Raw genomic sequence first — 16681 nt, forward strand, 5'->3', positions numbered from 1 at the left:
TCCAAACACGTGCACACAGCCTCCGCTCATACAGATAGCAGCCATGCAGGTTTATCCATACACGTGCACACAGCCTTCCCTCATACAGACAAGCAGCCATGCAGGTTTATCCTTACATGTGCACACAGCCTTCCCTCATACAGATAGCAGCCATGCAGGTTTATCCAAACACATGCACACAGCCTTCCCTCATACAGATAGCAGCCATGCAGTTCATCCAGACATGTGCACACAGCCTTCCCTCATACAGATAGCAGCCATGCAGGTTTATCCAGACACGTGAACACAGCCTTCCCTCATACAGATACTGTCTAAACTTCCCCCAGACAGTGAAGAAGTGAAGCATGCCAGACCTGGAGACCAGACCAGAGCAGAGAAGACAGCAGAGACCAGGGGAGTCGCGCCGGCGGAGCAGGTAATGTATTGCGGGGGGGGGGGGGGAAGGGAAGCGGCGGCACCACCACCACCACAGATTGTGAATGGTTTCAGGCTAAAATCGATTCACAATCTGTTTGCAGTAAAGGCAGCCATACGATCCCTCTCTGATCAGATTCGATCAGAGAGGGATCTATCTGTTGGTCGAATCTTATGGCAAATCGACCAGCATATGGCTACCTTTAGAGTTCTGATCTTCTAGTGGAGATAGGACAGTGGAAGGCTCCAGGAAGCGGCAGGGGGAAGGAGCACTTACAACGCAACTGAACTGATAATAAACTGATGGACAATTTTATCTATACTCCTCCTATTTCCTTAGAATCCCATAGTCATGTTGAAAGTTTAAACTAACATCACAGCTGAATTACAGCAGTTTTTCAAATGTTTTATGCCGGGAATACAAGGGCCGATTCTGGCACTCGATTCTGCGCCCGATCATTTTGCCCCCTTGATTTTCTTATCTTCCGCTCGTTTTTCTTCTCTTTTTTTAATTAACATCAATGGTAAATCGAGCGACAAAGCGATCGAACCATGATCGGACATGTCGCAAATTATCTATCTAACCATCTATATGGCTCAGAATCGAGCCATGTATTCCCAGCATTACAGATTCAGTCTTTAACTACTGACTATTCATAAACTTCACTTATACAAGTGTTTCTAGTCCTGCAAAATGAGTTATCAGCAAGAGTTAGGCTTTCTCACACTAGAAGACGAGAGAAAAACATATATCCTACTGGGAGAAGAGGAATCCTCAGTGACAATCGCTGCACACTATGTCACAGCATGCCACAGACTGAGAGGAGCATAACGGAACTGTAAACCTAAAAAATGTCCACAGACTGCTTAGCCATTGTCCCCCTACCACCCCCCCCCCCCCCCCCATGTCCCCTTTTCCCCCTTGCTTTGGCAATACCTGTAATGAATCTTGGTCATGCCAATAAAGCTATATTTGATTTGATTTGATTTAGGCTAGGTCCACAGTGGGCATTGTGTTCCCTGTAACAGCGGACACAACACAGTGGAGCTGCCATACCTTAACTGTGCGTTACGTCCCATTTAGCAAAGCATACAGTCAATGAAAAGCATGCTTCATGGTCACCTAACGTGTTCGTCTTGCGGTAATATTATGCACTGCATGCATTGGGCTTAATTCTTACAGCAGAGAAGTAATTATGACGGTTTGTGAATTGGCAAAAATCAATTAACACTTTGCACTCTCACATGCAAATGTTCAAACAAATGCATTCACAGATTTACTCATCCAGGCACAACTGTTATCCCTACAGCTAAATTAAAAGCCAGGGTTTTAGTTCATAGAAGAATGCATTCTTATGCTTAGTCACCTATACTGCGTAGAAGTACCCAGGTAAACATAGGTGTCCTAACTCTGGCCCTGTAACATGCATAGTGCAGACATGCAAACACATTCATTGCATCAAACCTATCAATGGATTAGGAGCACACATCCTAACTTCCTCTCCTGGGAAAGACAGTGCATCTTACCAATCGCACAAGGGAGCTAACGTTATGTGTCCATGTGCACCATTCTTCTGTGAACTAAAACCCTGGCTTTTAATTTAGCTGTAGGGATAACAGTTGTGCCTGGATAAGTAAATCTGTGAATGCATTTGTTTGAACATTTGCATGTGAGAGTGCGAAGGGTTAATTGATTTTTGCTGTTTCTAGCCACACCCCCTTCAGCACCTCCCTTTCCCTAATAATTTATTTAATGTCCTAACTAGAGGCGATGTGCCTGGATATATGTAGGTTTGTGAATTGGGACATTTAAGCTGGCATTTTTTTATTTTTTTTATTCCCATTTAAATTTAGTAGGAGTCTGAGTGGGTTCATTTTTTGCCAACTCCGACTCCAGGTAGGCAAAATTTCCTCTGAATCCTCGACTATGACTCCGCAGCCCTGCAAACAATAAAGACCAGACAAAAATCTTCACAATTCTCCTGTCTTTATTGCCTTCTGTGCCTTGCCGCTCTGAAACCCATCAGCAGGGCAGGAAATGACATCAAACGTCCCTCAAGCATAAAAGTGGGCTATGATAATAGGTGGCCACCAGATTCAACCATCGGTGTGAGCCCTCTCAGATCAAATCGGATCAAAGGGAGGTTGAATCCTTCCACACACTGTACACACACTGTACACAGATTTTCAATAGATTTCAGCATGAAAACCTTTGGAGCTGCGCAGTGCCTGCTCGGTCTTCCCAGATTATGTGTCCCCTCCCCCCAGGCTGTGTAGAGTGTTGGCAGCGGAGTTTACACTCACCTGCAGGGATAGACATTCGAGTAAGTAACTACTCAAATTCAAAATTAAAATGAGTCTTGAATGCCTCAGGTGTGACCACCCAGAAGTCCGTCGGCTTCTATGCGTCTCAATCCACTCGCACATGGGACGCGTTGCACGACTTGGTACTGCACTTCCTCCTTCCGGCTTGAAGGAAGAAGTGTGGTAGCGAGTCATGGAACACGTTCCATAGGTCGCGTGCAAGTGGATTGAGACGCATAGAAGCCGACGGACTTCTGGGTAAGTAACCCCCCCGCCTCCCGTGGTCACACCTGAGGCATTCAAGACTCATTTTAACAACTTTAAGACCGCAATGATTGAAATCTACGCTCTGTTTTGGTGGCTACCTGTCTGGCAGGGCATAGATTTCAATCAACCAACGCTGCGTGTTCTCGCCGCTTTCTTCGCTCCCGTTGATCTCGTCGATGTTTCCCCACCACCGCTCTCTTTTTTTGCCGTCTCTATAATGGCAAAGCCCTGTGAGCAAGTCAGGAGCCAATTTCATTGGCTCCTGACCATGTCTATCAACGTAAGTCGCTCCCATTGGCTTACATTGGTAGGCAGGGTCACGTGCCAATGAAAGCGGCTCCTGACCAGCTCACAGGAACTCTGCCGTTATAGAGATGGCAGAGTGGGTGGCCCAGGTTCCCGATGTGCGGCGGTGATGGCAATTGCGGCGGCTATGTGCAGCAATTCGACGTTATTCGGCGGTGTTCCACCGTTTCTGGCACCAGCGGTCTCTGGTCCTTAAGGGGGCAGAGACCGCTGGTACTTAAGTGGTTAATTTCAAATCAAATTCAAGTAGTTGCTTACTTGAAAGCCCATCCCTGCTCACCTGTCTGCAGCCACATGTCTTCTCTCCATTGCTGCTGGGGGGCTCCTCTCAATGTGTCAACTTTCCATCGCCTGTGTCCCATGACAAACACTAGAGGCCAAACAGTAGAGGCACAGTGGCATGTACATTACGTGACCAGGCACACACTGGGCCTCTAGTGTTTGGCCTCTAGTATTTGCCACAGGACACAGGCAATGGAGAGAAAAGACAGGGAAAAGAGCCCTGGGTGAGGGGCATTGAGAAGACACACAACGGCAGTCAGGAGAGAGTAAGCTCTGCAGATAACACTTTGAATGTTGGTCGTCTCAAAATAAAAACGCCACTCCCGACCGGGCAATATCTTTCATCTGGTGCAATCAACCGATTGTACTGATTTCAATCAAAAATAAATCGATTAGGCATTGTTTTCGGCATCGATTTCTTGCAAACGCGATCAGGGAGATCAAATCTGCCGTTATAGATGGGGAAAATCGCTAATTGTATGGCCACCTTAACATGGGCAGCAATGAGAACCTAACTGGTGCCAAACCTCCTCCCAGACTATCAGCACAAAAAAAGGTAAATAATCACTAAGTGGTGCTGATGAAATGCCAAAACTTACAGCAAGCATCCCTAAGATGTTCCTTATTGCTTCAGAGTTTCCAAGTGGCTCCTGGCATGAGAAAGGCTGGAAAGCACGGCTCTCCAGCAAGTTGTGTTTGCATTCTTGTTCACATTTATTTACACAGGTTTATACAGAAAAGCCACAAACGCAGTAAAAAGCAGAAACAGATGCTACACGGGTTACGTACCACATCGTAGCCTGTGGGCGCCCGATTCCTCGATGCTACAACGCCGACACCGGTGATGGGATCCATAGACAGATCAGTGAGAGCATCGGAGAGGTCTCGCACTTCAGGCATTATTGGAGGATCCTGCAGAGGGAAAAGGATTATTTGTAACAGAGCTCTTGTTGCACAATCCACTCAAGCCTTCTTATAATGGAATTCCAGCACAGAGCATATAAACAAATGACATTCCTAGCAGCCCAAGTACAGCTCATTGCCTCATAAGAGGACAACATAAACATACCACCACCACCAAGGTTTTAGGACTGGCTTCTAATAGTGTTATGTGCTATAGTGTAGCCTAGGCAGAAGGCATGCTGAAGGTTCAGAATAAGCTATACTAAATGCTTCAAAAGAAAACTATAATTGCCACAAGCAAAAAAAATCCCCCTAACAGAAATGTCCACTGACCCAGGGAGGGAAGGACAGAAAGCCAAAGTCAGCAGCTGCTGTTAAATGAGCCGGCTAATTATTCAAAAACTAGAAGTTGTCTGGATTGCCTAAATGTAATACTACCGTTGTCAGTGGATATTTGCATGTTACTGTCATTTTGCTCACCATTAGGTAAAGCAATCCTGAAGCATCACAAAATACGAAAGTTAGATACTTACCTCATTAGTGAGAAGCTTGTGAAAAGTCCAAAGGCTTCCCAGAATCCTTTCCATGCCACCAATCCAGCGCGGAGTCCCTCTTTATCTTCTGTCTAGGAACATGGCCACAAGCCAGCTCACATGCACTGGGCATGTGCTAGTACTTTCCACACATGCTCAGTAGAATGAAGCCACTCCTGCAGAGCTTTTTTCCTTCACAGAGTGCTTCATTCTACTGGGAATGCGCGAACCGTGCTAACACATGCTCAGTGTGGATGTGCTCATTCACGGCCGCGCTGTCAGACAGAAAAAGCATATTTGATGAACTGAGTCAAATATGTTTAGAGAGACCCTGTGCAGGATTAGTGGGCTGGAGAAGGACCCGGGAAGCCTCTGGACTAACAGCTTTTACATTTTTTGCTACTTTAGAATTTACCGGTAACACTAGGAAAAATAAAAAATGGCGTAGTGAAAAACATTCATAAAAACGTCCTCAGACCCATAGAGGTCTCCGTTCTCTGTGGTACACATACAGATCTAACGCACTAGATTTTCTGACTAGCAAAGAGGATCAATATACAAAGTTAGTTTATGGCAAAACCGGTCGGGCGTAGCTAGAGCAGAGGACAGCAATGTGCCCAGCGGACAGCTGTGGTAGTACGACTGCAGACTAAAGCCAATATGGACATACAGCAAGATGTATTTTTTAATAATTAGGAATAAAAAAAAGTTTTAAAAAGATACTTTCGGAGCTTCTTTATTATTGCATGTTTAGTGTTGCTGGTATATACAGTATAAATTGGGAGCCTGAAACTACTTACACCAGTTGATTGGGGTTATTGCTAGGTACACACCATACAATTTTCTGGCAGATTTACCTGCCAGATCGATGATTTAAAAAATGTCCCATCTGAATTTTTTTTAGATTTTTTTTTTTATCAATTTCATAGAACTGAACGAAAATGGATTGAAAAAAACGATTACAAATGATTGGAAAGTCGATTGAAATTCAGATCGGACATGTTGGAAATAATTGATCTGGTAGGTAAATCTGCCAGAAAATTGTATGGTGTGTACCTAGCATAAGGGATAACTGATACTATTGTTCTGTATGATCATCAGTGGATGTCAGACTTTTCATGGAACTGGATGTTTTTGACATAGACTGGTTTTCAGTGACTAACACCTTCTAATAGGCTGCTTATTTCTGGATTTGAATTTGTGCACTGATCTTTCATTCATTGCTTGTACTTGGGTAAAAATTACTTGTTTAAAAAAAGAAAAGGAGAAAAAAAAACCTTCATGAAATCTGCATTTCAGATCTGCATAAGTAATCCATTTTTTAAAAGCAATAAAGGGAAGGTTCAAGCAAAAAAAAAAAAATGAGTTTCACTTACCTGGGGCTTCTACCAGCCCCATGCAGCCATCCTGTGCCCTCCTAGTCACTTACTGCTGCTCCAGTCCCCCGCTGGCAGCTTTCTGACCTCGGAGGTCAGGGCCGAATTGCGTACATTTTTACACATTCCCGCTAGTGCAGGAACATTAACGCATACATTTTTACGCGTTAGTGGTGCAACGCGTACATTTTTGTTCCTGCACTAGCTGGAATGCGTAAAAATGTATGCAATGTGGCCCTGACCTCCGAGGTCAGAAAGCTGCCAGCGGGGGACTGGAGCAGCAGTGAGTGACTACAAAGGCACAGGATGGCTACATGGGGCTGGTAGAAGCCCCAAGTAAGTAAAACTCATTTTTTTTTTTTTGCTTGGACCTTCCCTTTAAAGTGAAAATCACTCCGCAATTTATTGTTAATGAAAAATATCTTTCCATTTCAGGGGAAGAAAAGGGGGGAAACTGAGAGCCCAATATCCTGTAGTAAGTTAAACCAAGATAAGGACAAAGTCAATAGAGGATTAAACTCACAAACCAGGGTCACCGCAAAGGCAACCACTATAATGGGGGTGGGAAGAGTAGACCTGACCCCACTCAGGTTAAAGGGAAACTGAAGTGAGAGGTTTATGGACCCGGTTCAGGTTTATTTTCTTTTAAGCAACACCGGTTCCCTGGTTGTCCTGCTGATCCTCGTCCCCTAATACTTTCAGCTATAGACCCTGAACATGCATGCAGCAGATCAAGTGTTTCTGACATTGTCAGATCTGACAAGATTTGCTGCATGCTTGTTTCTGGTATTATTTAAAAGGAAAGAAATATGGCAGCCTCCATATAAGTCTCCCTACAGGTTCCATTTAAGACGACACTTTCTGTAGATAGGAAAGTTAGGGTAACACCCCTCCACCAAGGGAGGACTAGACTATGAACTGAAGAGTTTAACAGAGGCACTTCAGTAGTATAAAGCTGGCCATACACTGGCCCGATTTACCGCCGTTTCGACAGCAGATTCGATCACTGGGATCGAATCTGCTGCCAATCGTTCACGCTACACGCCGAATTTCGATCCATTCCGTCCGATCCCGTCGATCACGCCATGCGGAAAATAACCGTCGATCGCCCGCGGGTAAGGAGCGCATCGCTAGCGGCGTTCGAGTGCCCGACGACCGACGCAATTGAGCCGCATACATTACTTGCTCCGCCGGCGCGACTCCCGGGTCTCCGCTCTTCTTCTCCGTCTCCGCTCTGGTCTCCGGCATGCTTCCCTTCTTCCTGTCCCGGCAGGAAGTTTAAACAGTAGAGGGCGCTCTACTGTTTAAACTTCCCCCAGACAGGAAGAAGTGAAACATGCCGGAGACCAGACCAGACCAGAGCGGAGAAGAAGAGCGGAGACCCGGGAGTCGCGCCGGCGGAGCAGGTAATGTATACGGGATGGGGGGAAGCGGCGGCAGCACCACCACCACCACAGATTGTGAACGGTTTCAGGCTGAAATCGGTTCACAATCTGTTTGCTGTAAAGGTAGCCATACGATCCCTCTCTGATCAGATTCGATCAGATAGGGATCTGTCTGTTGGTCGAATCTGATGGCAAATCGACCAGTGTATGGCTACCTTTAAAGTGATTAAAAACTGTTTAAAAAGAGGAGGTAGAGGTGGACTTACCTCCTCCAAGCAGACACCAAAAATCGTTGGTTTTAAACATACAACATTTTATTCATAACACTCCACATTTGCAACACGTTTCGCAGGTATGATCCTGCTTCATCAGACAATATAATGGAACAGTAACAGAGTGTTATGAAAAAAATGTTGTAGGTTTAAAGCCAACGATTTTTGTTGTCTGCTTAGAGGAGGTAAGTCCACCTCTACCTCCTCTTTTTAAACGGTTTTTAATCGCTTTTATACTACTGTGGCACCTCTGTTAAACTCTTCAGTTCTTTCCATTTCAGGCTCGCAGCAAATACTTCCATGAAGCTCAGACAGCAATCTTTCAGCCATAAAATCAGCGCTCCATTGCTGAACCCTTACCAGGGTACCTGAACATGTGACAGAAGATAAACATGTGCACATACTGTATAGTACTACTCAACTTGCCCGTGCTCACTTTTTTTTTATTCCAATAGTTAATAAACCTGTGTATTATTGCCACAGAAGTCAGACTAAGGCCACATACACACATCAGACCATAGTCTTTTGAAAATGAAAAATCACAGACCAATTTTACCCCCTTCCATGTAGTATGAGAGCCATCCCTTCACAGTCTTTTCTATGGAGCTGAACTCCCCATCAGAAAAAAATCTTTGCAAGATGCTGCACACACAGATGCTGTACAGGCACAAAAGATCAGTATCTGCAAAAGATCTGTTCCTGCCAAAGATCCGTTCCTGCAAAATGCATTCATAGTCTATGATATCTGCAGATCCTCATACACACCTTGTTTAACAGACACTCATCTGCAGATCAAATCCACCAGGATGGATTTTCAGATCTGCAGATGATTGTCTGATCTGCAGATGAATGTCAGTTAAACAAGGTGTGTATGATGATCTGCAGATCTCAGACTATGAATGCAATTTGCAGGAACGGATCTTTGGCAGGAACAGATCTTTTGCAGATACTGATCTTTCGTGTCTGTACAGCATCTGTGTGTGCAGCATCTTGCACAGATTTTTTTCTGATGGGGAGTTCAGCTCAATAGAATAGACTGTGTAGAGCATGCTCTCATACTACATGGAAGGGGGTAAAATTGGTCTGTGATCTTTCATTTTCAAAAGACTATGGTCTGATGTGTGTATGAGCCTTTAGTAGAAGCTCTTCTGAAATCTAATTTATGGCCATAAAACTTCTGTGTAGAGGTTCAAAAACTCCAACATTACATCATTTCACAGTATGGGAGATGGAAAAAAAAATTAACAGATTTTAAGTCACACTTTCTCAGGTGTGTGATTCAGACACTACTGATGCTAGAATGATCAGCTGGACTGCCAGGAAACTGGTATGGATTACAAATAAATATGGCAGCCTCCATGTACCTCTCTCTTCAGTCCCTCCCTCCTTCCTGCATGAGTAATGACAAGAACTAGAAACACAGCAACTCCTCCAACAAACCAGGTGTAGTCGGCCAACTCAGAACCCATCTGACATTTTTAGCTGTTAGAAGCCAGGTGGAATTACTATAAATCTGAGCTTACAGGATTTCCGTTTATTCAACAGTGAAATTTCAAGCAGACATTTAAATATAATTTGAAATACAAACATGTAAACTATATTACTAGCTGAAAGATTTGCGGTTTTGTTTCTGGCAGTCCTGCGATCCAGATACTCCTGCCAAACAATATCAATCAGGTGGACAAACTCCTTCCTGTACATTGCAGTTACACAGCACAGCTTGGTCACATACATTCCTGCTTTTTTGACTGGACGCTAAAGTAGCATTGGCACTGGATGAGGCCATCCATATGCTCTGTTCTCTTACCAATCACTCAATGATAGCACAGTAGAATAGGCTAGTGCACATGAGTGTGTAGCCCTCTCTCCCCAGTCTATCCTGCAATGCATGGTGATTTCATGGTATAGGACCCATAGGTGTGATGAAATCATTTCCCATTAAAATGCCCACTATCTAAAGGTGCATGTACACCTCTAAAGGTACCCATACCTCAGAAGATTATGGGCAGATTCAACAAAGAGACAAATGTATCTCTAATCGAAACTGATTAGAGATAAAATTGTCTCTTTGTTGAAGCTGCCCATATACTGCAGGTTGATTCCCGTCCAATTTTAGCCTGAAATCTTCAGGGAATAGGGTGGGCCCACCGTGTCTGCCCCGCCACTGTAATGTATAAATGTGCCCCCCCCCCGGTGTGTGCATTATACAGTACCTGTCCTGTGTCAGCCTCCACGTGGTGTTTATAACCTCCGGGCGGCTCTCCGTAAACGCCACTGGCTCATAGCATCTGATGTCAGACGGTATGCGCCGACGTTAGACGCTATGTGCCAGTGGCGTGACACAGGACAGGTAATGTCAGGTAATGTATAAATGCACACACAGGGCAAAAGGCACATTTATACATTATGGCAGCGGCGGCGGGGGTTTCGATGTTTGTTCCCGATCAACCAACTTCAGCTCGACATCTTGCACCAGGCGAGATTGACTAACGCAACCAATTTCGGCCCAAAATTGGTCACAACGCATGTTAGTTTTGAAGTTGGACGTTATATTGAAATGCGTTGTATCTCTTGGTGCGCCGTTTTCATCGCATACTGATAGAACGAAAACGGCGCATGCGTCACATTTTTAAAAAAAAAATCTAAAACATCACTGAGCATGTCCAAACAGTCCAGCATAGCTAAAAACGCATATAACGCACAACATGCAGCACTTTATAAATATTGCTACACGTTACACACAATGCAACGTGAGCACTGTGAATGTCGCACAGACTTTGTATTGCTGTGCGTTAGTCTACGTTATTCCTTTTTATAACGTGCGACTTTAACCTCCCTGGCGGTTTGTTAAAATCCTTTTTTTTTTATTTATTTTTTTTTTCATGTAGCGAGACAATGTCTCGCTACATGATAGCCGCTGCTGAGCGGCATCCCCCCAGCCCCTCCAATCGCCTTCGGCGAACGGAGATCAAGAGATCCATGGCGACAGGGCGGGATGACGTCACCGACGTCGTGACGTCAAAGGGGAATCCGATCCACCCCACAGCGCTGCCTAGCACTGATTGGCCAGGCAGCGCACGGGGTCTGGGGGGGGTGGGCGGCTGCGGCGACGGGTATAGCGGCGGATCGGCGGGTAGCGGCGGCGATCGGAGGTTACACGCAGCTAGCAAAGTGCTAGCTGCGTGTAACAAAAAAAAATTATGCAAATCGGCCCAGCGGGGCCTGAGCGGTGCCTCCCGGCGGCATAGCCCGAGCTCAGCTTACCGCCAGGGAGGTTAATGTCGCACTGTGAAAGCAGCCTAAAGGCCAACAGATTTTGAATACTATGAACAGATTGAGTAGGTAAGCTCTCATTATTATATTTCCTTTCTTTTCACACTATTTTTTATTCCAACCGTGTTTTGTTTTTTGTTTTTTATCCCCTCTCTCTCTCTTTGACTCATTTTTTTTCTCTCTTTTTACTCTAAATCTTCACTGCAAATCATGATGTGACTTATAAGCCCAGCTCAAAGAGCTTGCTGCTGAAGCTTATTTCCCTTGCCTGGCCGATATAGATATGGAGGTGGTGAAAGTTGGATTGGCCGATACACACCCAACGTTTATTTGGCCGATGACTGGCCAATTTTACCACTTCCAATGTTCTCCCCAGAATTTTTTTTCCAGCCGAGTAGCATGAAAATGTAGCCGGGTGGAGCAATATGAGAGAATGCAGGACCAGTGCTTATGTGTGCAACTCTGCTTACACAATAGGAGGAGGTGAGTCAATGACAGCCGGGTGCTCACCATAGCTAGCCGGGTGACGCACCTGGCTAAAAGAGCCTGGGGAAAACACTGACTTCCATGTAGTATGAGAGCTTACCTACAGTTTGTTGATAGTAATCAAAATTGGTTGGCCCTCATACTACATGGTGGTGGTAAAATTGGACAGTGATTCACAAATCAAAATCGGATGTGTGTATTGTAGGCAAACAGGCTTGTTCATGGCTGCTTCACCACGTTCAGAAAGGGGCCGGACATGAATTGATGGTACCAGCACTAAACCATTCACTCCATTTCCTCCACAAAAATAATTGTACAAATTTCCAATGAGCCAGTATTTAAAAAGAAGCCCACTAACCATCTCAAGTAATTGTTATTCCTCTCTACATATCTGTTCTATGGCCAGATAAGCACCAAATCACTTCCTAAAATAAGCCATGTAAGGTGACATAACCTTCTCCCCACTGTGTCCACCAGCGTTATACCATGTAAGGTGACATAACCTTCTCCCCACTGTGTCCACCAGCTTTATACCATGTCAGGTGACATAACCTTCTCCCCACTGTGTCCACCAGCGTTATACCATGTAATGAGACATAAACTTCTCCCCACTGTGTCCACCAGCTTTATACCATGTCAGGTGACATAACCTTCTCCCCACTGTGTCCACCAGCTTTATACCATGTAAGGTGACATAACCTTCTCCCCACTGTGTCCACCAGCGTTATACCATGTAAGGTGACATAACCTTCTCCCCACTGTGTCCACCAGCTTTATACCATGTCAGGTGACATAACCTTCTCCCCACTGTGTCCACCAGCGTTATACCATGTAATGAGACATAAACTTCTCCCCACTGTGTCCACCAGCTTTATACCATGTCAGGTGACATAACCTTCTCCCCACTGTGTCCACCAGCTTTATACCATGGAAGGTGACATAACCTTCTCCCCACTGTGTCCACCAGCTTTATACCATGTCAGGTGACATAACCTTCTCCCCACTGTGTCCACCAGCTTTATACCATGGAAGGTGACATAACCTTCTCCCCACTGTGTCCACCAGCGTTATACCATGTAAGGAGGCATAACCTTCTCCCCACGGTGTCCACCAGCTTTATACCATGTAAGGTGACATAACCTTCTCCCCACTGTGTCCACCAGCTTTATACCATGGAAGGTGACATAACCTTCTCCCCACTGTGTCCACCAGTGTTATACCATGTATGGAGACATAAACTTCTCCCCACTATGTCCACCAGTGTTATACCATGTAAGGTGACAAACTCCTCCCCACTGTGTCCACCAGTGTTATACTAAGTAAGGTGACATAACCTTCTCCCCACTATGTCCACCAGCGTTATACCATGTAAGGTGACATAACCTTCTCCCCACTGTGTCCACCAGCGTTATGACAATTTCAAATGGAGAGATCAAACAATTAGGAAAACATACAGTGGGTTGCAAAAGTATTCGGCCCCTTTAAAGTTTTCCACATTTTGTCACATTACTGCCACAAACATGCATCAATTTTATTGGAATTCCACGTGAAAGACCAATACAAAGTGGTGTACATGTGAAAAGTGGATCAAAAATCATACATCATTCCAAACATTTTTTACAAATAAATTACTGCAAAGTGGGGTGTGCGTAATTATTTGGCCCCCTGAGTCAATACTTTGTAGAAGCACCTTTTGCTGCAATTACAGCTGCCAGTCTTTTAGGGTATGTCTCTACCAGCTTTGCATATCTACAGACTGAAATCCTTGCCCATTCTTCTTTGCAAAACAGCTCCAGCTCAGTCAGATTAGATGGAGCTGTTTGTGAACAGCAATTTTCAGATCTTGCCACAGATTCTCAATTGGATTTAGATCTGGACTTTGACTGGGCCATTCTAACACATAGATATGTTTTGTTTTAAACCATTCCATTGTTGCCCTGGCTTTATGTTTAGGGTAATTGTCCTGCTGGAAGGTGAACCTCTGCCCCAGTCCCGAGTCTTTTGCAGTCTCCAAGAGGTTTTCTTCCAAGTTTGCCCTGTATTTGGCTCCATCCATCTTCCCATCAACTCTGACCAGCTTCCCTGTCCCTGCTGAAAAGATGCACTAGCCGAGCATGATGCTGCCACCACCATATTTGACAGTGGGGATGGTGTGTTCAGAGTGATGTGCAGTGTTAGTTTTCTGCCACACATAGCATTTTGCATTTTGGCCAAAAAGTTCCATTTTGCTCTCATCTGACCAGAGCACCTTCTTCCACAAGTTTGCTGTGTCCCCCACATGACTTATGGCAAACTGCAAACGGGACTTCTTAAGCTTTCTGTTAACAATGCCTTTCTTCTTGCCACTCTTCCATAAAGGCCAACTTTGTACAGTGCATGACTAATAGTTGTCCTATGGACAGAGTCTCCCACTTGAGCTGTAAATCTCTGCAGCTCGCCCAGAGTCACCATGGGCCTCTTGACTGCATTTCTGATCAGCGCTCTCCTTGTTCGGCCTGTGAGTTTAGGTGGATGGCCTTGTCTTGGTAGGTTTACAGTTGTGCCATACTCCTTGCGTTTCTGAATGATCGCTTGAACAGTGCTCCGTTGGATGTTCAAGGCTTTGGAAATCTTTTTGTATCCTAAGCCTGCTTTAAATTTCTCAATAACTTGATCCCTGACCTGTCTGGTGTGTTCTTTGGACTTCACGGTGTTGTTGCTCCAATATTCTCTTAGACAACCTCTGAGGCCCTCACAGAGCAGCTGTATTTGTACTGACATTAGATTACACACAGGTGCACTCTATTTAGTCATTAGCACTCATCAGGCAATGTCTATAGGCAACTGACTGCACTCAGATCAAAGGGGGCTGAATAATTATGCACACACCACTTTGCAGTTATTTATTTGTAAAAAATGTTTGGAATCATGTATGATTTTCGGTCCATTTCTCACGTGTACACCACTTTGTGTTGGTCTTTCATGTGGAATTCCAATAAAATTGATTCATGTTTGTGGCAGTAATATGACAAAACGTGAAAAACTTCAAGGGGGGGCGAATACTTTTGCAACCCACTGTATTCAGAAGCTCTACTCCACCTTAAAGCAGAACTGTAAATTGGTATAAAACAAAGTATTTCACTTAGCTAGGGCTTCTGCCAGCCCCGTGCAGCCTTCCTATCCCGCGCCGGTCCTCCACAATCCTCCGTTCTCCCGCACCAGCTACTTTTCGTTACCATCGCGCCCCAAGCCACGCATCTTTTTTCCGTGTTCCAGGCGGCAATAGCGTCCTGTGCTATTTGCGCATTACAGTATAGCAGCATGGAACGCAGAAAAAGAGGCGTGTGGCTTGGGGAGCGCAGGCGCAGTTGCCGTCGACTTACAGTGGGATGCGAAAGTTTGGGCAACCTTTTTAATCTTTATGATTTTCCTGTATAAATCGTTGGTTGTTACGATAAATAGGTCAGTTAAATATATCATATAAGAGACACACACAGTGATATCTGAGAAGTGGAATGAAATTTATTGGGTTTACAGAAAGTGCTCAATAATTGTTTAAATAAAATTAGGTAGGTGCATACATTTGAGCACTATTGCCAATTTATTTATTACAAAACCTTTAGAACTAGTTATTGGAACTCAAATTGGCTTGGTAAGCTCAGTGACCCCTGACCTAAGAAAGAGTAAGGGGGTCAATTGTAAGTTTCCCTCCTCTTTCCATTTTCTCTAAGGAGTAGCAACATGGGGGTCTCAAAACAACTCTCAAATGACCTGAAGACAAATATTGTTCACTGTCATGGTTTAGGGGAAGGATAGAGAAAGCTGTCTCAGAGATTTCAGCTGTCTGTTTCCACAGTTAGTAACATATTGAGGAAATGGAAGACCACAGGCTCAGTTCAAGTTAAGACTCGAAGTGGCAGACCAAAAAAAATATCGGATGAACAAACGATGAATGGTGAGAACAGTCAGAGTCAACCCACAGACCAACACTAAAGACCTACATCATCATCTTGCTGTAGATGGAGTCACTGTGCATCGTTCAACTATTCGGAGCACTTTACAGGAGATCCTGTATGCGAGAGTAACGCAGAGGAAGCCTTTTCTCCGGCCACAGTAGAGACAGAGACACTTGAGGTATGCTAAAGCACATTTGGACAAACCAGCTTCATTTTGGAATAAGGTGCTGTGGACTTATGAAACTAAAATTGAGTTATTTGGGCATAACAAGGGGCGTTATGCATGGAGGTTAGAACAACACATCATTCCAAGAAAAACACCTGCTACCTACAGTAAAATATGGTGGTGGTTCCATCATGCTGTGGGGCTGTGTGGCCAGTGCAGGGACTGGGAATCTTGGTAAAGTTGAGGGATGCATGAATTCCACTCCGTATCAGCAGATTCTGGAGACCAATGTCCAGGAATTAGTGACAAAGCTGAAGCTGCGCCGGGGCTGGATCTTTCAACAAGACAACAACCCTAAACATTGCTCAAAATCCACTAAGGCATTAATGCAGAGGAACAAGTACAGCGTTCTGGAATGGCCATCTTTGTCCCCAGACCTGAATATACTTGAAAATCTGTGGTGTGAGTTAAAGAGAGCTGTCCATACTCGGAAGCCATCAAACCTGAATGAACTACAGTAGAGATGTTTTGTAAAGAGGAATGGTCCAAAATTCCTTTAACCAGAAACTAGACTCTCACTGGAACCTACAGGAAGCGTTTAGAGGCTGTAATTTCTGCAAAAGGAGGCTCTACTTAATATTGATTTCATTTCCTTTTTGTGGTGCACCTGCCTAATTTTGTTTAAACAATTATTGCACACTTTCTGTAAATCCAATAAACTTAATTTCACTTCTCAAATATCACTGTGTGTGTCTCCTATACGATATATTTAACTGACA

At 44.5% G+C, this 16681-nt stretch overlaps 1 protein-coding gene across 7 annotated transcripts in view; it reads right to left on the reverse strand.

The window, feature by feature from the left end:
- MVB12B (multivesicular body subunit 12B) overlaps positions 1-16681 on the reverse strand; it is a 245602-nt gene that overhangs the window by 180314 nt on the left and 48607 nt on the right. For all 7 annotated transcript variants that reach the window (XM_068248176.1, XM_068248171.1, XM_068248175.1 and 4 more), the window contains one exon: positions 4363-4485. In XM_068248176.1, coding sequence (XP_068104277.1) covers positions 4363-4473 — 111 coding nt within the window. In that variant the 5' untranslated portion in view covers positions 4474-4485. The remainder of the gene's footprint in view (positions 1-4362; positions 4486-16681) is intronic.

The sequence above is a fragment of the Hyperolius riggenbachi genome, chromosome 8 (assembly GCF_040937935.1).
Source record: "Hyperolius riggenbachi isolate aHypRig1 chromosome 8, aHypRig1.pri, whole genome shotgun sequence".
In the NCBI taxonomy this organism is placed as follows: Eukaryota; Metazoa; Chordata; class Amphibia; order Anura; family Hyperoliidae; genus Hyperolius; species Hyperolius riggenbachi.